General features: G+C 55.3%; 1 protein-coding gene across 5 annotated transcripts; it reads right to left on the minus strand.

Moving 5' to 3' along the window:
• Window positions 1–337: 337 nt before the first annotated feature.
• Window positions 338–23,639, minus strand: CASP2 (caspase 2). Of its 5 annotated transcripts, XR_011387500.2 has the most exons (13): window positions 23,362–23,586; window positions 13,290–13,440; window positions 12,847–13,014; window positions 12,637–12,718; window positions 11,995–12,089; window positions 11,588–11,764; window positions 11,163–11,304; window positions 6,697–6,825; window positions 6,462–6,552; window positions 6,316–6,376; window positions 2,890–3,036; window positions 2,631–2,740; window positions 1,816–2,467 (listed from the first exon to the last, which is right to left on the minus strand). XR_011387500.2 is itself a non-coding variant. In XM_002711952.6 (11 exons), exons 1-11 carry the CDS (start codon window positions 23,433–23,435, stop codon window positions 2,336–2,338), a joined length of 1,356 nt encoding a protein of 451 aa, XP_002711998.1. In that variant the 5' UTR covers window positions 23,436–23,639; the 3' UTR covers window positions 338–2,335. The 5 variants fall into 5 exon arrangements, 2 of the variants coding, with proteins under 2 accessions (XP_002711998.1, XP_089185748.1); XR_011387498.1 differs by lacking the exon at window positions 11,163–11,304 and having other exon boundaries at window positions 338–2,467; window positions 23,362–23,623; XR_011387499.2 differs by lacking the exon at window positions 6,316–6,376 and having other exon boundaries at window positions 338–2,467.
• Window positions 23,640–23,717: the final 78 nt, after the last annotated feature.

A 23,717-nucleotide genomic window follows, 5' to 3' on the forward strand; every position in this document is an offset into this window, starting at 1 on the left:
GGAGCAGGTGAGAAACACACTCTTCTATCCCAGCCTTCTCAACCTCCTAGTCCAGCCCAATCTGTTACTTCACCTTCCATCCTAAAAATCTAAATTAGCCAACACCAACACTGCTTGCTAATGACTCTCCCTCCTCAACAGACTGAGAAATCCAAGGACCATGCCAATTGAGATGGGCCCACACACATGTGTGTGTATGTGTGCAAAATAATGGACTTTAGCTCTAGGTGTGCCTTGTAGGGTGTGGGGAAAGTTGCAGTGTGAGAGGCTAAAAAAATGGAAAAACGTGGATGTCAGAAGACGGAATATCTACAGAAACAAAGACAGAAGACACATAGCAGTAACAAATATAAGCATTTATTTGGCACCCAATGGCAATACAAAAACCTGGCAGTGGGAAGTGGGAAGGTCAGGATTACTCAAAACTCCATGCTATGCAGACTTGGACCTGGCAGCAAGTCTTCAAATCTCTTGGCTCACAGAACAAACACTTATTGAGCACCTTGACTACTACAGGCCTCGCATTTTGCCAGGCACCACGGGAGATGTGAAGGAAGTTGTCTCTCACACAACAGTTCTTCAAGGAGCTGCAGATACCAGTGGATAAAAACACAACACAAGGAAAAAACAGTACAAATACTAAATTATGTATATTGTCAAAAAGGAGATTTTGTCAAAAAGTATGATTCTAGCAGAGTTGGCCACTTGCTTTCTTCATTCAACAAACATTTATTCAAGGCCTCGTAAGTGCCAGGCACTGGGCACATACTAGTAAATAAGAGACAAAGTTTCTTTTCCCATGAGCTTACAGGGTAGCACAGGAGGAAAAATGAACCAGTAAAACATGCAAATCCATAACTACAAATTGCAGTGAGTGCAATGAAGGAAATAAACAGGATGTAGTAACAAACAGGAGAAAACTATTTACAGAATGACCTGGAAAGCCTTCCGCAAGAAAAGTGGCATTTAAACCATTATTTGAAAAATACAGATGCCATCCTGGAGGGGGCAGGAAAGAGCTCAGCATGTCTGAGAAGCTAAGAGGAGGCCCCCATGGCTGAGCTTAGCAAGAAATCACCATAATGAGGCTCAGAGGGAAGGCAGGAAGCAGATCTGAGAACCAGGGTGAGGCGTCTGGATTTTCTATGAGATGTAATAGGAAGTCAGGGTCAGGCAGGCGGGATGACATCATCAGTTTTGAATTTAAAAACTAGAAAGCCGGAAACCAGCCTGCACCTAACATTTGTAGAGGATAAACAGAAGAGCGCAGGATAGAAACAAAAAGGCCTTAAAGAATCGGCAAGTTTCATACTAGCAGAGACAAGCAGAGCTTTCTAGGTGGAAGCAACAGCCTCACTGAAGCAGAAAGAAGAGACAAGGCTGCGTAAGATCAAAGGGCAATGCAACACGGAAGCACAAAACAGTAACGAAATACATATGTCTGCGGCCAAATGACCCAGTGAAGGAGTATCTGAGACACAGCCGGTGGTGGCTGCTAAAGAGGGAGGACAGGAAGCAGGGGTGACACAGAGGTAACAGAGCTAACAGCAAGGGATCGTTTCTGCAGAAAATTCCAGAACTGCAGACATGAGTACAGGTGACTGCGTGGAAGTGAGGAAAGTAAGGGTAGAGGGACATTTCACAGGAGAGAAGAAGATAGGGAGAGACTCAGCAGCACCCCAGGGCCTTCTACCGATACTCCCCACAAGGCTGAGTCCAGTAACAAAGCTCAGAAAGAATGACCAATGAAGAGATCTTCAGGCTTTCCAGGGACAAAGATCAATGAGGTCCAGGTGTGTGGATCCAGACCCTAACCTGTGCTGAAAAGACTGGATGCTTGGATCCCAGGAGAGCCAAGGGGGCTTTAGGAAGACTGTTCTTCCATAGAGGCCATTCCCACACACACACGGCGCATCTCCAATCACATCTGGTTCTTCAAAGCCACACAAAAATGCCAACTGGGGATACAAAAGAAGACAGCAGGTGATCTCTGAGACACTGAACTGAAGGAAAAAAAGCAATGCCCAAATTGGCCCCTACGGAAGCCCTAGGGGCAGGAACTGAACAACATGCAAGAACTCATGCCCTCTCCCCACAACACTTCCCATAAAGTCCCTGGCCAGGCTCTTCGACTGCAGTCCAGTCAGTCAGCCCTGCGAGGAAACAGCGTCACACAAAAGGAACTGGCCTGTCAAGTTCAAAGGCGGACACCAGACGATGGGCACAGGAAACAAGACTGGGGATTCCCATATCCCTGAGGGGGAGGAAACAGAAACGGTGCATCCTGAAGGAAGAAGGGCTCTGTCACACCTCCAGCTGGCAGGAGGAGGCGGCATCACGTGGGAGGGTGTCCTGGGAACAGGTAGAGGTGCCGGCACAGAGTGCTACAGTACTCAGACATCTCCTTGCACCGGTGGAACTCTGTGCCGGGGGCGTAGCCTTCACGCTCCTTGATGAGGGCGTTCACCTGCAAGGGCAGAACCAATGGTCCAAAGTCTGAGAATCCTGTATTTTCACGAAAGCCGCACAACAGGAAGAGCAGTAAAACGACGAAAATAGCACCAAGGAGGAAAAGGGAGAACAGCCCGCGGAGAGGCAGAGCTTCGCGGAGCCAGCCTGAGCCGACTTACCTTAACCAGCATGTCGGCCACATGCATGTCACAGGCCCTCTCGGCGAACACCTGAGTGAGTGCCTCAATGTACCAGGAACCTCGCTTGGTGTTCCGCATGGCGGCAGTCCCTGCATCCAGAACACCATTAGCCACAGTGTGCAGGACACAGCTGACTTCCCAAACTAGACACCCACGGCACCCTGCTGCACCCCCAGACCCCTGCATGAGAACCCGAGTCTAGGAGTGCATAATCTTACTTCTTTGGAACTCAAAATACCTTTGAGGCAGGCATAGCCACAGATCATGTCCGAGCGAGTGGGCAGCCTCATCTTCAGCGGCTCTTTCCCAGCATCACTCTCCTCGCACCCAGGGGATCCTGCCTGGTTCTTTCCATCTTGCTGATCGACCCCACGATCAGTTTCATCTGTAGAAAGACAGACAGAATGGATAAACATGTTACTTCCTCCCATCTTTCCTGGGCCTGTCACAGGCAAACCCAAGATCCCTGAAACCTTGACTGGAAAGAGCCATTTTCAGCTGTGGTCTCCAATCTATGACTGGTGAGTTGAAGAAAAAGAAAGGTCATTACTCTGCAGCGTGCATCCTTCAGTCGGGGGTCATGCACACAGAGGAGATCGGAGCATTTCCCATTGTGGGTAAGACAGACACAGCACCAAATCAAACAACCTTTATAAACAGATTCAAAACTCCTGAGTCCACAACTCGCTTGTTCAAACAGCAATTTACCTGGAAGTCACAGTGCTTTCAATGAAGTATGCAAATACTATACATTTTTATTCCATAAATAAGAAAATAAGTTAATAAAGATACAATTACTACATGTATGCCATAGGAAAGAATCAAGTTCAAACCATGTGACAAAAAATTATAAAAGTGTAACCAGCTTTTCCCAAGGTCATTTTAATCCTTAATTTCATGGGTTATAATAAGCATCCAAGATCGAAGAGAACTTTAAAAAAGGAAAAACTTAAAATTGGAATAATTTATTTTCTAAGAATTGGGGGAAAAGAAAACATTGTACAACTTCAGCAGTAGAGTCTCAACACATCCTGAGCACAAGCCTAAAATCTTGATCCAGGCCTTATATATCCCAAGGCAGATTCTTATTTTTGACACTGCTCTTTTACTTTGGTGGTGGGTGGAGGACTCCCAGGTCAACAGACCAAAGGGAAGAGACAGTGCTGTTTACAGCACTTCTGCCCCATGCCACATTCATAGGAGCTCACCAGGAAGGGATGTTTGAAGAGGTGTGGGGAAAAGGACTGATTCACTGCTTTAGTAACAGCGTATGGGGCCACCGCCATGTTGCCAGGTATTACTTTACTTTAAGCCCTAGGGATTTCGCAAAGAGAGAGTTCCTGTCCTTATGGAGCTTACAGGCCAGAATAGGAGCTGGTCAACTGGAGCAAGGCGCAGCACTTTCACAGATGTTAATTATATCAACCAAACACAGCAGAAGATGGGCGAGTGCAAGTGTACAAAGAAACAACCGGCTACTGGTTATCCCTTGGACGATTTAATTTTTAAAGAGAAGCTAGAGAGATACAGCAAGATTATTTACAGACAGGGCAATTTCTAGCTACACAGGTCCAATACTGTATACAACTCTGAATGCCGGAGGAGAAAATTTTGACTCCTAAAGGAAACAGGCCCAGAGAAATATGTCCCTCAACAGACAGGCAAGCTCATCTCCTGAATTCAGAGCAGAGCTATTAATCAATAAATGCTGTTGGGCTCTTTCTTCACAACACCCTTTCATCTGCTTTCACTCTACTGCTACACTTTTATAGGCAGACTTCCACCCATTCATTCAATATTTATAAGTGCTACCGTGTGTCACCCATTCATTCAATATTTATAAGTGTTACTGAGGGTCAGGGTGTGCTCTAAGCCTGAGGCCACAGCAGTGAGTGAAAAACTAAGTCGCTGCCCTCAGACACTCTTGCCTTAGTGTAGCCCCTGCCATGGAGACCTTCCTGGAGAAAAATTCATCTCAGTCTTTCTTACTTACACTTCTACCAGCTCTGTACTATTAACCCAAACCTCAGCCGTGACTAAAGGCTTGTAATCAGCTGTACCTCACTCCAACTTACCCAGATAATGAGCTCTTCATTAGATCTGGGCGTTGTGTGTCCTTTCAGATCTGTGTGCCTGTCATGCTATCCTGTCCCTTTTCCCAGGAAAGACTCTGTCTCCTCCTCTATATAAATCATAGTATTCTGGGTCCAAAATAACCCTTACCCTACCTGCAAAATCCCTTCAAATGGATCTCACTTTAAAATCCTATTCTTAGGCTACCCTTTCTCAGATACAGTCTGGGTGTTACGTGTTCTGCCTTTGCTTATGCAAGGCCTCTGAACTAATCTCATGCATATCTGCTTTAGTCCTGAGTAACTGATGGGCTCCTTAGAGGGGCACATTGCCTTCTGCTTTTCTGATAGTTCTGACTATAGTCCTAGTCACGTCATAGAACTTCAGCAACATACTCTGTGGAGACATTAGATTAACAGGCTAATAATATTAGCAACTGGGGGGTCTAGCGCTGTGGCATAGCAGGTAAAGCTGCTGCCCATAGTGTCAGCATCCCATATAGGTGCCAGTTCGAGTCCTGGCTGCTGCATTTCTGACCAGTTCTCTGCTATGGCCTGGGACAGCAGTAGAAGATGGCCCAGGTCCTTGGGGCTCTGCACTCGCGTGTGAGACCTGGAAGAAGCTATTGGCTCCTGGCTTTGCACAACTCTGGCCACTGTGGCCAACTGGGGAGTGAACCAGCGGATGGAAGACCTCTCTCTCCCTCTCTCTCTCTGCCTTTCCTTCTCTCTCTGGGTAACTCTGACTTTCAAATAAATAAATAAATCTTTAAAAAGAAAAAATTAGCCACTGGCCACACAACAGTGTGGACAAAGTGACCTTTAAACTAAACCATAAGTCCTTTGAGCACACTGATCAGGCTAAAAGTTATATCTGGCATTTCTGGGGGACTTACTAGGAGCCAGGGACAGTGCTAAGGAAGCCCTGAAGTGCACAGTTCCCGTCAATCATCACAACCAGCTGATAAAGTAGGTATAATGACCAAGCACGCTTTGCCAAGGAAACTGGGGGAGGGACATCAATAACTTTGCTAACTTTACATAGCTATTAAGTGGTAGAGACAGCTCGACTCTCAAGTTAGAACTCTTAATTACAACTGTTTTCCTGCAGGGTGAGAAGCATGCCCGTGCATCATCTGGGCCTCATCACGCAGTCCCAGCTCTGGACGGGGTAGGGCAGACTGCATGCAACCGAGAGAGAAGGGAAAGAAAAGGAAAGAGAAAGTCCCAGGCCGACACGGTTCTGTACTGCTATCCTGTATGGTCCATGAAATAAGGAGGAGAGCGTGAAGTGCAGGTGAACAGGAAGTACCAGGAGAAAGGAGAAAGCGGAGGGGAGAGGAGAAAGAAAAAGGGAAGGAGATAAGGTGAGGGGGACAGAAGACAGACAGAAAACCCTTAGCCAGCATGAGTAGCAACAAAGAACGCACATCAGAGTTAATAAGCACAGAAAAGCCAGACTTCTCAGAAAAGGAGGCGGACGCCAACAAGAGTCCTGACGACAGGATATGGTGGTGCACAGAGAGCTGACCAGCCTGAGAGCCTTGGGCTGCCCAAGTCCCAGCACACCCCATGCATCGGGAGACACTTACAGAGCAAGAGAGGCGGTGGCAGCAGTGAACAGAAGGAGGTGCCCAAGGGATCCAATAGCACCTGAGAGGAGCAAACAGGAAAGTGAGAGCTGGTGGGAGGCTGCCCAGGAGCCACCACCCAAGTGCTGGTCTGCCAGGGCACTCACCTCCGCGGCAGGCCTGGATGAAGAACATCTTGGGCTTGTTCTGCAGGCTTGGGCAGTTGGCATTGTCAAAGAGCCGAAAGACCTCTTGCAGCTGCAAAAAGAAATGGAGGAGAGGTGGTTAAGACAGCAGGGCCTGCAGAAGTCCTCGCATACAAGGGGAGTCATGACTGCAAAGACGGACAGGCGGGGGTGAGGGGTCCCGGTGTCAACACTTGGCCTCCACAGGATCACACACCTCGAGCAGTTTGCCATCTACACCATAGATTCCACCCTCGACACCGTGCGAGAGGAGTGCCACTATGCAAGAGTCCATGACGCGGTGTGCAGGTAACTGTGCGAAATTCTGCAGTTTCTCTCGCATTTCCTAGAAGAAAGACAGACGCCTTTCAGTGCTGTTCACTGTGGTCAGCACCAGTATAAGCGGCAACCTTTGGTTTCTCTCTGAAACCTTAAGCTACTGGAGGGTAAATTGTTTCCTCAATTTTCTGTGGCAATGACAAGAGAACCCAGAGACCCTCTGAGGAGCTATGGACTCACCAGAAAAATGCACATGCCTTCAGACCCCAAACTCTGACCACAGGTTCACAGACTCACTGACACGGGTTATGAACTCCTGGATTTCATTACAGCAAGCGTTCTTGTACATAAACGGCACAAGGACCACCTCGGAGCTCAGACTGAATGAGTAACACACCTACTCTGCTGCTCTGTGAGGGTCAACAGCATCAGGACAGGGGAGGGTAACAGGACTCCTGCAGTCTGCTGCCTGGGGTTGCTAAGTACTCAGAGACAGCGGTGCTGTCAGCCCAAGTGCTGGGCTCTGGACTGCCGAGCAGTGACGACGGACATGGCCTCCAGGATCACATGGATCTAGCTTTGGACCTGGTTCACAAAGAGAACAAGCTACCTAGTCCCTCAAGGCTCCAAGTTCTACTTCATAAGAAAACAATTACTAGTAGACATTCTCTAAGTCTGTGACAGAGATATCTCATAGAAAGGACTCATACTGTGACTGGCACATAATGTACATATAGAGTCATAATGTCATCGTTTTCTCAACGAAATGGTCAACTTGCAGAGCAACTAAAGAATCCTGTTTATCTTGCACTAATTGGCCATGTAAGATACCACCACCTTAGGCACCTGGGCCATCCAACACAAAGTTACGTTGTACCTAACAGGAAATAATCTGGTCCAAATTTTTAAAACCATATTTTCCTCTATATCTTAAAATGTTCAGGTCTTTTCTCTCATCTGACATGGAGAGGAAACAAGGTTATTTATTATGAATCTGCTGAAATACAATGAAGATGGATGTGGTATTTAAGCAGATCCATTCCACAACACTTTTTTTTTTTTTTTTTTTTGACAGGCAGAGTGGACAGTGAGAGAGAGAGACAGAGAGAAAGGTCTTCCTTTGCCGTTGGTTCACCCTCCAATGGCCGCCGCGGCTGGCGCACTGCGGCCGGCGCACCGCGCTGATCCGATGGCAGGAGCCAGGTGCTTATCCTGGTCTCCCACGGGGTGCAGGGCCCAAGGACTTGGGCCATCCTCCACTGCACTCCCTGGCCACAGCAGAGAGCTGGCCTGGAAGAGGGGCAACCGGGACAGAATCCGGCGCCCTGACCGGGACTAGAACCCCAGTGTGCTGGCGCCGCAAGGCAGAGGATTAGCCTATTGAGCCGCGGCGCCGGCCTCCACAACACGTTTTCAACATTCACCACATACAACCCCGAATAAAATGCATACCTGTTTGGCATGCTGCAGTGGTTCTCAAAATGTGGGCCTGAAGCTGCAACAGCAGCACCGCCTAGGAACTTTACAATATGAAATCCTGGGCCCTGGCAAACGTTTTTTACGATGCCTCCAGGTGACTCAGATCTGTTAAAACTTGAGGACTGTACTCTGTTTGCAGATAACTGAGATATACAAACAGAAGCCAACCATGGTAATGTGAATCTTAAGGTAATTAAGAGATAACCATTTGCTTCAAGAACATGTAATCTGAAGAGAATACCTAACTGTGACTCCTCTGGAGCTGACCATAATAGAATTCAACATAACGATAGTTAAAGGATTTTGGAAAGAGTTAACATACTTGGGCACCTACCTACTCATCAGTATTTTTAACTGAGTGAAATTTGGTCAGTAAATAGAGAACAACAAAGCCCAAACACACAGTTTGTACTTGAACCTAATTAAGAGTGAACCAGTAAACGGGAATTAATCACTTGGGGGGATTTTTCCACAAGTAGCACAGCTTTAAATAGGATCTGCAACTTATTTTTGATAAAATTACCATACTTCTATAAATAGCAGGGTTCTTAACTCCTGGATGTGTCTTTGGCAAACATGTGAAGAGAGCAACCCGTGAACCTTCTGAAGTTATATGCAAGATCGTACGAGTAGCTGTTTTCCAGGTAGGCCCCATAGATCATCCAAAGCAGTCTATGACCCCAATGCCAAGTCACAAAACAAAATCACAAGGTAAAGAGAAATCTGTCACTTCTAAAACGCCTCTGACTCCCCCAAATAAGGTAAACGGCAAGTACAGAACTAACAACCCCATGAAGTCAAGGCAGTGCGAATCTGATGACAAAGACAAAACAGAAAACATAACTCAGGCAGCTGGAATACCAGTGTTCTCTGCAACACTGTCAAGAGGGTTGTCTAGGACTGATCATACTACTTCCTGTTTTTAAATGGAATGTATCTCTAACATAAAAAAGTCTGACGAGAAAGGATTCCAATTTTCTTGGTTCCATTTCTTTGCTCACCAAATGATCGCGGTGAAGGAGTAGTCCATGCAAAGGGGTACCACGAGCAGAGACTCCACGCACCAAACGACGACACACACATTTCTCTGCAGTGCACTGCTGCCCGTGTCTAGGATGCCATCATCACTCCTTCCTCTGGAGCAGCTTCTCCACTTCCAGGCCAGCCTAGGCCTCACTCCCTCCATTTCTGCCCAGGCATTTCTTCCTCTGGGCTACCATGGAGGGCACTGTCTCGCTCGGCCCTTTGGAGTGAAATAGGACACACTTCCTTTTCTGCTGGCGCCCAGACTCCTGCATCTACCTGAAGTACCATGAACTCAAAGTCCACATTTTAAAAATCGCTGGTAGCGAGTGAACTTAGTTTCCTATTACAAAGTGCTCAAATTTAACTCTATTGTAATTTAGTTACAGAACAATGTAACCAGAGGATTAAAATCCAATAGGTCCTTGTATCTGCAATGAGGTTTCACATACATGGAAACAGTATTCATGAAGTGGGCTCACAGACTCATCATCTAATCTACTGAATGTCTCTGAAAAAACATGGCAGTATATAGCTGTTCTGGCAACTCAGTATTCAGTCTACCAGGCATATAAAATCCCTATCAACTGCATACGATTTGGGAAAGCATGGCCTAATATATTTCGAGTAAAAGGAATGGTTAGGTCAAAACCTGAGAAAACACACCCACACTGCATGTTGTTAGACAGCCCTCTACCAGGACCCCTTCTGTGAGAACCCTGGTGGATATCCTATCCTCGATCCCTTCATGTGCAGCAGTCTTTAGGAAAGCTCGTAACCCACTTGAAAACTTGGTGACGGAGGCAGCTCTTCCAGCCGCTGCTTTGAAGCGAGGGTAGATTTACTTTGCATGGCTATTACTGGGAAGCCGGCAAAAATAGCAAGAGAAGAGCAACACCTAGGTATCTCCTGATGAAACTGGCCTTACCAAAAGTATAGCAAATACATAATTACTTGCACAGAAGCAGGACAGCTAAGAAAAAGAAACGATAACCATAAACAATGCTAAACACAAAACAATGACCCTTATCTGAACAGATCAAAGAGAATCACTTGGAAACTTTAATTTCACTAACACCCCAAAAGGCAAGTTTAGCTAACGGGAAATTGCATGGTCCCAAGTTATATCTTAAGGTGCACTGCTTCTGGACTAGATTCCAGCGAATCACTATGGGTCAGCCCTTGTTAACCTGAATTACCAGGCTACATTACTGACTCTGTTACCTTCAGGATTCATATTCTGAAACCAGTAACAGCCTATTGGTAAATTTACATCAACTCTTTGATTCCAGAATAATAGTACTTTTCTTCAGCCAATACATTCCAAGTTTATAATTCTGTGAATAGTTCAGTGACATATTTACTTTTGTTTTAATATTTACCTAAGGGGCATACTTATGCTCAGTTTAAGTCTTTATAAGTTACCTATATAGGGCTGGCGCCGCAGCTCACTAGGCTAATCCTCCGCCTTGTGGTGCCGGCACACCAGGTTCTAGTCCCGGTCGGGGCGCCGGATTCTGTCCCGGTTGCCCCTCTTCCAGGCCAGCTCTCTGCTGTGGCCAGGGAGTGCAGTGGAGGATGGCCCAAGTCCTTGGGCCCTGCACCCCATGGGAGACCAGGATAAGTACCTGGCTCCTGCCATCGGATCAGCGCGGTGTGTCAGCCACAGCACGCCGGCCGCGGCGGCCATTGGAGGGTAAACCAATGGCAAAGGAAGACCTTTCTCTCTGTCTCTCTCTCTCACTGTCCACTCTGCCTGTCAAAAAAATAAATAAATAAAATAAAAAAAAAAAAAAATAAGTTCCCTATATATAGGATGAAGAGACACAATGAGTTAATCCATTACACTGCCATAAAACAGCATTTACATGGATAATTCTAGCAAACATTTGCAAGACTTACATTTGCCAAAGTAGTCTTTTAAACAACAATTATACTCCTAAGTAGCAGCACCAACCAAGAAGTCAGGGTCCCCTGTTGTAGTCCCAGCTTATGAATATCCTTCCCAAGTTGGTCAGGGTGAATCTCAGCATCTCCTCATTTCCTGCGTGATCGGGAGTCAGGTTTCTAACCATGTCAAAGTGAGAACCTAACCCTGGACTATTACTACCCCACGGAAGCACAGCCACCCTGAGACATCAACACTGAAACAGCTGGCTGGCCCCAATTATTTTTACTAGATTGCAAGGAGAGAGGCTTAACAGAGTGAGTGAAAACACAGGAGTAAATAGCTTCAAAGACATATTCCAGCAGGAACAGGAGACGCCCTGGTCCCAAGCACTGCCCAGCCCTCTAATGGGTATGTCCGTCTTTTCTGCCTCAGGTACCTGCGCAGTCTGGTCATGCAGAACATGCACGTTGTAGCCCAAAAGCTTGAAGAGGGCGATTAGAGTACTGTGGTCCACATCCCCTCCAGAGCGAAATTCCAGATCTTTCTCTCCAGTGAAGCGCACATTGCTCAGCACCAATGCCAGGCCACGAGGCCGGGACTGCAACCTATATGCCTGGGGAGGGGAGGCCAGTTAGACCATGAGCTTCTTGGTGACATCACCTATGACTCCCCCTAGACAGACATTTCTGAGCCCCACCAGATGAAAGCAAATGCCTGCAGAAGGCACTAATTTAACAGCAAAGACTTTCTAACAAGGCAGAAACATATGCACACTAGGTCCAGGTGCCCAAAAAAGCGGATCTCATTTCAAATCTTTTCCCTTCGTCATTATGTAAGACTCACCAGCTGGTAGTGTGTTTGATAAAACTCAGGAGTGCAAGGCTTCACCTGAAGACAGGGAGGGCCATCTCCATTGTCTAGGGAGCGTTCCTCAGTTTCTGTGGTGTAGACAGAAAGCCAAACATCTAGCATACAACCTAAGTATCAATCTTAGTGCACCGCTGTGACCTGGGGCTGTGATAAAATACTGGTGTCCCTCCCTCATCTGTAAGCTCCCCGAGAGTAGAGACCCTGCTAGCTTTAGCTCACCACTGGGTCCTTTGCACTTGGCTTGCAAGTGGCAGGCCCTCACCCCACTGAATGACTGAATGGGCTATCTGAAAAAAAACAAAAAACAAAAAACAAAAAACCAAAACTGGTTCTAATCAGCTATGCTGGTGGCCTCAAATATGGCCTTTTTTCATTCAGCCTTATTGAGAAGACAGGCCAGTATTTCCTACCCATATAAGTTGTTCAAAGGGCCAGTTACCATCAAGAGTATTATCTGTGCTGGAAGGGAAACAAGCCCTCTCTAAACTGTGCTGCTAGCCCCTGGCAAATTCACTGAATTACTCCCCTTACAAAGTCAGTCTCAGGGCAAAATCAGGTAACAATCCAAAAAAGGGAAGTCCATCTGGAGAACCCCTTTTATCCCACAATTCTCACCTGTCGACAGGCGGGGCTGCTTGTGAGGGGAACAGGACTCACACACTGGGAAAGGGAGACTCAAGTCGTAGTCACAGCTCAACTGTAAGAAATCAGGACTCACCATGATGGGCCCCATCCAAACAAAACAAAATCTAGTTCCCCCACCCCTGTCTCAAAAATTTCTAGCCAAACTAACCCTGCCCAAGACACATCTGTGAGGCTCCGTACCGGTGGGAGCACATGCTGAAGGCCAGAGAGGGTTGTGAGCAACAGATCCTCCAGGTGACCCTGCTTGGTCTCTCTCAGTGCCACACAGAAGGCATCAAAAGCCTGGGGACCCCTCTTGGGCAGCAGGTTGAGCAGTTCCACATTCTGGCTGAAACTCCCCACTTTTGCCTAAGGAGAAGGAATAAAACATGGCGTCATATGTACTTACTGCTGCAGCTGTAATTCTATTTCTTCACCTAAGCTTCCTAGTACATCCTCATCCTCCTAAGGAATCCTTTTACAGAAATGCGAGTGAAGCCCTTCCCATTGCGTTAGCTATCTTTTCTGTCCAGTGCCCCAGGGCAGAGAGGCAGCTCCCCTCCCCTCAGAAGGCAGCGCAGCCTCTGCACACTGACTCGCACTCGTTCCCACCCACCAGCCCGAGCGGCGTCTCGTCTCCATACCTGGATGAGCTCCCTCATTTCCAGCGTGATGATGTCCTTCTCCAGGAGATGTTCCAACAGTTCGCTTAGCAACAGCTGTTTGGCCAGCACCACTCGATTCTTTTTCAGAGTTTCCTGATGGTCTGGATGCATGCCACACACTGCCGTTATCCTACAGATAAAAGGTAGAGGGCAAAGCTGTCAACTCCAAGACCTGGCACGGAAGAGCGGAATGAGTGGGAAAATCAAGAATAGGACTTACAGTAACCAAGATGGGGCACATTCTACTGAGTGGTTAAAAATCAAAGATGTACCAGCGCTTACACTCTGATCTTAAGGAAATGATATATAATCGTTTGTGGACCATGTTCAACTATGGTGAATATTGAGACTAGTGGTGGAAGTTAAGTACCTTTTCTTATATAGGTTGTTGAGCGTGACGTAAAAAACTTTACAGGATCTCAAGTAAGGAGCAATTTAATCCAATAACAGAAACTGAAGCCAGTGGCCAGGTTTAATGGAAAATCAGACACTCTCTTAACCTATTAATATGAATCATGTTTTTTAAAATGTTAAGTTCCTGTGACAAAATGACATGAAAAACAATGAATTCTTCAAGATGTAAACAGAAATTATGACAGAATTACAGCAAATAAATATCAATGACAGAATCAAAAAGACTTGAATTCATTTATAGAGTTAAAGAAAGTAAAGGTAAATTATTTTGATAATTTATTTTACTAGAGATGTGTTTACTGCTAGGATGCTTAGTTTTGGTATTGACTTGCAAAGAGTTCAAGCTTCTGTTCGTGAACTAAAAGAATCTCATTTCCAAGATTTATAACCTGTGCCTAATTCACATAAGTCCAGAGTTCTCCAGTCTGCTTTAACAAAGAGCCTGATGGCAATGGGAAAGGGATATAATAGATTCAGTTTATATATTTAAAACCCATTTAACGGTGCATGTTGATTTCACAGATGTGATCATGACGAAAGAAAAACATGCACCTTAAGTCAAGGAAACACCACGCATCTCCAGGGTGGATGCACTGGGCTCAGAGAAACACACTGGTTACGGTACAGTCAGAGTACCTGCGAGAGTCGAGAATCAAAGTGTTCCCAACAACCCCAAACCTACAGTAAAAAACCTCTCCAACAAAATCCACCCAAGTCAACAATCTCATTTAGTACTCACCTTGAGGCACATCAAAGCACTAACAATCATGAAACAGGTAAGCAGGCCTCTGCCTCCGGTTTACCAGCGGCGTTCTCTCCTGAACCAGTTCCCCTAGGTATCCAGCACCAGTCTCAGTTCTCTCTCTGCCCACCAGATTCCTGCTTCCTGGGGGGGACCTCTGGCCTCCCTCCCCTGACTGCACTCCCCTCACTAGCCTGTCCTGGGGGGGACCTCGGGCCTCCCTCCCCTGACACTGCACTCCCCTCACTAGCCTGTCCTGGGGGGGACCTCGGGCCTCCCTCCCCTGACTGCACTCCCCTCACTAGCCTGTCCTGTGGGGGGGACCTCGGGCCTCCCTCCCCTGACTGCACTCCCCTCACTAGCCTCTCCTGGGGGGACCTCGGGCCTCCCTCCCCTGACACTGCACTCTCCTCACTAGCCTCTCCTGGGGGGACCTTGGGCCTCCCTCCCCTGACACTGCACTCCCCTCACTAGCCTGTCCTGGGGGGGGGGGACCTCGGGCCTCCCTCCCCTGACTGCACTCCCCTCACTAGCCTGTCCTGGGGGGGAGAACCTAGGGCCTCCCTCCCCTGACACTGCACTCCCCTCACTAGCCTGTCCTGGGGGGACCTCGGGTCTCCCTCCCCTGACACTGCACTCCCCTCACTAGCCTGTCCTGGGGGGGGGGGGGACCTAGGGCCTCCCTCCCCTGACACTGCACTCCCCTCACTAGCCTGTCCTGGGGGGGACCTCGGGCCTCCCTCCCCTGACACTGCACTCCCCTCACTAGCCTGTCCTTGGGGGGGGGGACTCGGGCCTGCCCTCCCCTGACACTGCACTCCCCTCACTAGCCTGTCCTGGGGGGACCTCGGGCCTCCCTCCCCTGACTGCACTCCCCTCACTAGCCTGTCCTGGGGGGGACCTCGGGCCTCCCTCCCCTGACACTGCACTCCCCTCACTAGCCTGTCCTGGGGGGGACCTCGGGCCTCCCTCCCCTGACTGCACTCCCCTCACCAGCCTGTTCTGGGGGGACCTCGGGCCTCCCTCCCCTGACTGCACTCCCCTCACCAGCCTGTCCTGGGGGAGACCTCGAGCCTCCCTCCCCTGACACTGCACTCCCCTCACCAGCCTGTCCTGGGGGGGGGGACTCGGGCCTCCCTCTCCTGACACTGCACTCCCCTCACTAGCCTGTCCTGGGGGGGACCTCGGGCCTCCCTCCCCTGACTGCACTCCCCTCACTAGCCTGTCCTGGAGGGGGGACCTCGGGCCTCCCTCCCCTGACTGCACTCCCCTCATTAGCCTGTCCTGGGGGGACCTCGGGCCTCCCTCCCCTGACACTGCACTCCCCTCACTAGCCTCTCCTGGGGGGACCTCGGGTCTCCCTCCCCTGACACTGCACTCCCCTCACTAGCCTCTCCTGGGGGAACCTCGGGCCTCCCTCCCCTGACTGCACTCCCCTCACTAGCCTGTCCTGGGGGGGACCTCGGGCCTCCCTCCCCTGACACTGCACTCCCCTCACTAGCCTGTCCTTGGGGGGGGGGGGGACTCAGGCCTGCCCTCCCCTGACACTGCACTCCCCTCACTAGCCTGTCCTGGGGGGGACCTCGGGCCTCCCTCCCCTGATTGCACTCCCCTCACTAGCCTGTCCTGGGGGGGGGACCTCGGCCTCCCTCCCCTGACTGCACTCCCCTCACTAGCCTGTCCTGGGGGGGACCTCTGGCCTCCCTCCCCTGACTGCACTCCCCTCACTAGCCTCTCCTGGGGGGACCTCGGGCCTCCCTCCCCTGACACTGCACTCCCCTCACTAGCCTGTCCTGGGGGGGACCTCGGGCCTCCCTCCCCTGACTGCACTCCCCTCACCAGCCTGTTCTGGGGGGACCTCGGGCCTCCCTCCCCTGACTGCACTCCCCTCACCAGCCTGTCCTGGGGGGGACCTCGGGCCTCCCTCCCCTGACACTGCACTCCCCTCACTAGCCTGTCCTGGGTGGACCTCATACCTCCCTCCCCTGACTGCACTCCCCTCACCAGCCTGTTCTGGGGGGACCTCGGGCCTCCCTCCCCTGACTGCACTCCCCTCACCAGCCTGTCCTGGGGGGGACCTCGGGCCTCCCTCCCCTGACACTGCACTCCCCTCACTAGCCTGCCCTGGGTGGGACCTCATACCTCCCTCCCCTGACTGCACTCCCCTCACCAGCCTGTTCTGGGGGGACCTCGGGCCTCCCTCCCCTGACTGCACTCCCCTCACCAGCCTGTCCTGGGGGGGACCTCGGGCCTCCCTCCCCTGACACTGCACTCCCCTCACTAGCCTGTCCTGGGGGGGACCTCGGGCCTCCCTCCCCTGACACTGCACTCCCCTCACTAGCCTGTTCTGGGGAGACCTCGGGCCTCCCTCCCCTGACTGCACTCCCCTCACTAGCCTGTCCTGGGGGGGACCCTTGGCCTCCCTCCCCTGACTGCACTCCCCTCACTAGCCTCTCCTGGGGGGACCTCGGGCCTCCCTCCCCTGACACTGCACTCCCCTCACTAGCCTGTCCTGGGGGGGACCTCGGGCCTCCCTCCCCTGACTGCACTCCCCTCACCAGCCTGTTCTGGGGGGACCTCGGGCCTCCCTCCCCTGACTGCACTCCCCTCACCAGCCTGTCCTGGGGGAGACCTCGGGCCTCCCTCCCCTGACTGCACTCCCCTCACTAGCCTGTCCTGGGGGGGGGGGACTCGGGCCTCCCTCCCCTGACACTGCACTCCCCTCACTAGCCTGTCCTGGGGGGGACCTCGGGCCTCCCTCCCCTGACTGCACTCCCCTCACTAGCCTGTCCTGGGGGGGGGACCTCGGGCCTCCCTCCCCTGACTGCACTCCCCTCATTAGCCTGTCCTGGGGGGACCTCGGGCCTCCCTCCCCTGACACTGCACTCCCCTCACTAGCCTCTCCTGGGGGGACCTCGGGCCTCCCTCCCCTGACTGCACTCCCCTCACTAGCCTCTCCTGGGGGGGAGAACCTAGGGCCTCCCTCCCCTGACACTGCACTCCCCTCACTAGCCTGTCCTGGGGGGACCTCGGGTCTCCCTCCCCTGACACTGCACTCCCCTCACTAGCCTGTCCTGGGGGGGACCTCGGGCCTCCCTCCCCTGACACTGCACTCCCCTCACTAGCCTTCCTGGGGGGACCTCGGGCCTCCCTCCCCTGACTGCACTCCCCTCACCAGCCTGTCCTGGGGGGGACCTCGGACCTCCCTCCCCTGACACTGCACTCCCCTCACTAGCCTGTCCTGGGGGGGGGGGACTCGGGCCTGCCCTCCCCTGACACTGCACTCCCCTCACTAGCCTGTCCTGGGGGGGACCTCGGGCCTCCCTCCCCTGACTGCACTCCCCTCACTAGCCTGTCCTGGGGGGGGGACCTCGGGCCTCCCTCCCCTGACTGCACTCCCCTCATTAGCCTGTCCTGGGGGGACCTCGGGCCTCCCTCCCCTGACACTGCACTCCCCTCACTAGCCTCTCCTGGGGGGACCTCGGGCCTCCCTCCCCTGACACTGCACTCCCCTCACTAGCCTCTCCTGGGGGGGAGAACCTAGGGCCTCCCTCCCCTGACACTGCACTCCCCTCACTAGCCTGTCCTGGGGGGACCTCGGGTCTCCCTCCCCTGACACTGCACTCCCCTCACTAGCCTGTCCTGGGGGGGACCTCGGGCCTCCCTCCCCTGACACTGCACTCCCCTCACTAGCCTTCCTGGGGGGACCTCGGGCCTCCCTCCCCTGACTGCACTCCCCTCACCAGCCTGTCCTGGGGGGGACCTCGGACCTCCCTCCCCTGACACTGCACTCCCCTCACTAGCCTGTCCTGGGGGGGGGGGGACTCGGGCCTGCCCTCCCCTGACACTGCACTCCCCTCACTAGCCTGTCCTGGGGGGGACCTCGGGCCTCCCTCCCCTGACTGCACTCCCCTCACTAGCCTGCCCTGGGTGGGACCTCATACCTCCCTCCCCTGACTGCACTCCCCTCACCAGCCTGTTCTGGGGGGACCTCGGGCCTCCCTCCCCTGACTGCACTCCCCTCACCAGCCTGTCCTGGGGGGGACCTCGGGCCTCCCTCCCCTGACACTGCACTCCCCTCACTAGCCTGCCCTGGGTGGGACCTCATACCTCCCTCCCCTGACTGCACTCCCCTCACCAGCCTGTTCTGGGGGGACCTCGGGCCTCCCTCCCCTGACTGCACTCCCCTCACCAGCCTGTCCTGGGGGGGACCTCGGGCCTCCCTCCCCTGACACTGCACTCCCCTCACTAGCCTGTCCTGGGGGGGACCTCGGGCCTCCCTCCCCTGACACTGCACTCCCCTCACTAGCCTGTTCTGGGGAGACCTCGGGCCTCCCTCCCCTGACTGCACTCCCCTCACTAGCCTGTCCTGGGGGGGACCCTTGGCCTCCCTCCCCTGACTGCACTCCCCTCACTAGCCTCTCCTGGGGGGACCTCGGGCCTCCCTCCCCTGACACTGCACTCCCCTCACTAGCCTGTCCTGGGGGGGACCTCGGGCCTCCCTCCCCTGACTGCACTCCCCTCACCAGCCTGTTCTGGGGGGACCTCGGGCCTCCCTCCCCTGACTGCACTCCCCTCACCAGCCTGTCCTGGGGGAGACCTCGGGCCTCCCTCCCCTGACTGCACTCCCCTCACTAGCCTGTCCTGGGGGGGGGGGACTCGGGCCTCCCTCCCCTGACACTGCACTCCCCTCACTAGCCTGTCCTGGGGGGGACCTCGGGCCTCCCTCCCCTGACTGCACTCCCCTCACCAGCCTGTCCTGGGGGGGACCTCGGGCCTCCCTCCCCTGACTGCACTCCCCTCACCAGCCTGTCCTGGGGGAGACCTCGGGCCTCCCTCCCCTGACTGCACTCCCCTCACTAGCCTGTCCTGGGGGGGGGGGACTCGGGCCTCCCTCCCCTGACACTGCACTCCCCTCACTAGCCTGTCCTGGGGGGGACCTCGGGCCTCCCTCCCCTGACTGCACTCCCCTCACCAGCCTGTCCTGGGGGGGACCTCGGGCCTCCCTCCCCTGACACTGCACTCCCCTCACTAGCCTGTCCTGGGGGGGACCTCGGGCCTCCCTCCCCTGATTGCACTCCCCTCACTAGCCTGTCCTGGGGGGGGGACCTCGGGCCTCCCTCCCCTGACTGCACTCCCCTCACTAGCCTGTCCTGGGGGGGACCTCTGGCCTCCCTCCCCTGACTGCACTCCCCTCACTAGCCTCTCCTGGGGGGACCTCGGGCCTCCCTCCCCTGACACTGCACTCCCCTCACTAGCCTGTCCTGGGGGGGACCTCGGGCCTCCCTCCCCTGACTGCACTCCCCTCACCAGCCTGTTCTGGGGGGACCTCGGGCCTCCCTCCCCTGACTGCACTCCCCTCACCAGCCTGTCCTGGGGGGGACCTCGGGCCTCCCTCCCCTGACACTGCACTCCCCTCACTAGCCTGTCCTGGGTGGACCTCATACCTCCCTCCCCTGACTGCACTCCCCTCACCAGCCTGTTCTGGGGGGACCTCGGGCCTCCCTCCCCTGACTGCACTCCCCTCACCAGCCTGTCCTGGGGGGGACCTCGGGCCTCCCTCCCCTGACACTGCACTCCCCTCACTAGCCTGCCCTGGGTGGGACCTCATACCTCCCTCCCCTGACTGCACTCCCCTCACCAGCCTGTTCTGGGGGGACCTCGGGCCTCCCTCCCCTGACTGCACTCCCCTCACCAGCCTGTCCTGGGGGGGACCTCGGGCCTCCCTCCCCTGACACTGCACTCCCCTCACTAGCCTGTCCTGGGGGGGACCTCGGGCCTCCCTCCCCTGACACTGCACTCCCCTCACTAGCCTGTTCTGGGGAGACCTCGGGCCTCCCTCCCCTGACTGCACTCCCCTCACTAGCCTGTCCTGGGGGGGACCCTTGGCCTCCCTCCCCTGACTGCACTCCCCTCACTAGCCTCTCCTGGGGGGACCTCGGGCCTCCCTCCCCTGACACTGCACTCCCCTCACTAGCCTGTCCTGGGGGGGACCTCGGGCCTCCCTCCCCTGACTGCACTCCCCTCACCAGCCTGTTCTGGGGGGACCTCGGGCCTCCCTCCCCTGACTGCACTCCCCTCACCAGCCTGTCCTGGGGGAGACCTCGGGCCTCCCTCCCCTGACTGCACTCCCCTCACTAGCCTGTCCTGGGGGGGGGGGACTCGGGCCTCCCTCCCCTGACACTGCACTCCCCTCACTAGCCTGTCCTGGGGGGGACCTCGGGCCTCCCTCCCCTGACTGCACTCCCCTCACTAGCCTGTCCTGGGGGGGGGACCTCGGGCCTCCCTCCCCTGACTGCACTCCCCTCATTAGCCTGTCCTGGGGGGACCTCGGGCCTCCCTCCCCTGACACTGCACTCCCCTCACTAGCCTCTCCTGGGGGGACCTCGGGCCTCCCTCCCCTGACTGCACTCCCCTCACTAGCCTCTCCTGGGGGGGAGAACCTAGGGCCTCCCTCCCCTGACACTGCACTCCCCTCACTAGCCTGTCCTGGGGGGACCTCGGGTCTCCCTCCCCTGACACTGCACTCCCCTCACTAGCCTGTCCTGGGGGGGACCTCGGGCCTCCCTCCCCTGACACTGCACTCCCCTCACTAGCCTTCCTGGGGGGACCTCGGGCCTCCCTCCCCTGACTGCACTCCCCTCACCAGCCTGTCCTGGGGGGGACCTCGGACCTCCCTCCCCTGACACTGCACTCCCCTCACTAGCCTGTCCTGGGGGGGGGGGACTCGGGCCTGCCCTCCCCTGACACTGCACTCCCCTCACTAGCCTGTCCTGGGGGGGACCTCGGGCCTCCCTCCCCTGACTGCACTCCCCTCACTAGCCTGTCCTGGGGGGGGGACCTCGGGCCTCCCTCCCCTGACTGCACTCCCCTCATTAGCCTGTCCTGGGGGGACCTCGGGCCTCCCTCCCCTGACACTGCACTCCCCTCACTAGCCTCTCCTGGGGGGACCTCGGGCCTCCCTCCCCTGACACTGCACTCCCCTCACTAGCCTCTCCTGGGGGGGAGAACCTAGGGCCTCCCTCCCCTGACACTGCACTCCCCTCACTAGCCTGTCCTGGGGGGACCTCGGGTCTCCCTCCCCTGACACTGCACTCCCCTCACTAGCCTGTCCTGGGGGGGACCTCGGGCCTCCCTCCCCTGACACTGCACTCCCCTCACTAGCCTTCCTGGGGGGACCTCGGGCCTCCCTCCCCTGACTGCACTCCCCTCACCAGCCTGTCCTGGGGGGGACCTCGGACCTCCCTCCCCTGACACTGCACTCCCCTCACTAGCCTGTCCTGGGGGGGGGGGACTCGGGCCTGCCCTCCCCTGACACTGCACTCCCCTCACTAGCCTGTCCTGGGGGGGACCTCGGGCCTCCCTCCCCTGACTGCACTCCCCTCACTAGCCTGTCCTGGGGGGGACCTCGGGCCTCCCTCCCCTGACTGCACTCCCCTCACTAGCCTGTCCTGGGGGGGACCTCGGGCCTCCCTCCCCTGACTGCACTCCCCTCACTAGCCTCTCCTGGGGGGACCTCGGGCCTCCCTCCCCTGACACTGCACTCCCCTCACTAGCCTGTCCTGGGGGGGACCTCGGGCCTCCCTCCCCTGACTGCACTCCCCTCACCAGCCTGTTCTGGGGGGACCTCGGGCCTCCCTCCCCTGACTGCACTCCCCTCACCAGCCTGTCCTGGGGGGGACCTCGGGCCTCCCTCCCCTGACTGCACTCCCCTCACCAGCCTGTTCTGGGGGGACCTCGGGCCTCCCTCCCCTGACTGCACTCCCCTCACTAGCCTGTCCTGGGGGGGACCTCGGGCCTCCCTCCCCTGACTGCACTCCCCTCACCAGCCTGTCCTGGAGGGGACCTCGGGCCTCCCTCCCCTGACTGCACTCCCCTCACTAGCCTGTCCTGGGGGGGACCTCGGGCCTCCCTCCCCTGACACTGCACTCCCCTCACTAGCCTGTTCTGGGGGGACCTCGGGCCTCCCTCCCCTGACTGCACTCCCCTCACTAGCCTGTCCTGGGGGGGGGACCTCGGGCCTCCCTCCCCTGACTGCACTCCCCTCACCAGCCTGTCCTGGGGGGGGACCTCGGGCCTCCCTCCCCTGACTGCACTCCCCTCACTAGCCAGTCCTGGGCCATCGCATGCACACTCAGAACTCAGTAATTCACTCCCCAACTAACCCTCAAGTTCTAGCCCTGAATCTTCACCCGACACCCTGAGTTTGAACCCGAAGGACTGTCTTCTCTCTGCACACTTGCTCCTTCGAGCACAGCCTTACATTTTAACTCTCCCACAGTGGCCAATCATCCAAAACTTAAGGACACACTTCGCAGGGGAGGGGGGAGGAGAGAACGCGAAGGGCAGAAGAATCCTAAAGTCTTGATGTCCTCAAGGTTCCCGTACCGACGTCCCACGTTATTCTGCTGGGTCTGGACCAGAGAGCACTAAGACACGTCCTCCTGGGCGACGTCCGCCACGGAACAAAGACGTGGGCACGCAAGTCCTACAGGGAGCCCCGGGAGCCCCTCGTGCTGCGCAAACTGCACCCCAAAGCCTGTGCGGCCGTCATCATGCGCAAAGCCAAGCGGGTTCGGACACAGTCGATCCAGCCCGGACAGCTCGAGCGCCTCGGGGCAGAGGACGTGCTCCTCCGAGGCAGCCGGGGGAGAGGATGCGGCGCCCAGAGCAGCACCAGAGAGAGGGACCCTCACTCGGGGCCCCGCGGGGCTGGACAAAGCCTGCGAGTCGACAAGGCCGAGAGGCCCGGGCGAGAACGTGCCGGGGCTCGGGTCGTACGGGGTCTCGGCTGGGCCAGCAGGGTGGGCTCGGCTGTCTGCAGAGGCCCCGAGGGGACCCGCGTTCTCCTCTCCTGTTCCCCATCAACCCCCCCTGAGACCCTCGCCCACTCACCTGCGCCCCCTGTCAGCGGCCAGCAGCCCCTTTTGCTGCAGGCTGGCCCGGGACCCCGCGCTCGGCGCCGCCATTTCCCGCTTTTCCCGGGCTGTGCACGTACCGCCCACAACCCAAACAAACCCCCGGCCGTCGCTTCCTCTGCATCCCTCCCCCGGCCGGAGGCGCACCCCGCGCCTGCGCCCTACAAACGCCCTGATCCTCCCCGACACCAGGCCGGCTCCGCCCCCGCCGTCCCTGGTACGAGCGCAGGCCCCGGAGCTCTCGCGGGGACCGCGCCGTCCAATGGGATGCGAGAAGGCGCTCGGCGGAAGGGGAAGGGGCGGGGAAAGAGCGAGGCGCCGTCCGACCTGGGA

Source organism: Oryctolagus cuniculus, chromosome 3, assembly GCF_051225735.1.
Source record: "Oryctolagus cuniculus isolate XC-2025 breed Fujian yellow rabbit chromosome 3, ASM5122573v1, whole genome shotgun sequence".
In the NCBI taxonomy this organism is placed as follows: Eukaryota; Metazoa; Chordata; class Mammalia; order Lagomorpha; family Leporidae; genus Oryctolagus; species Oryctolagus cuniculus.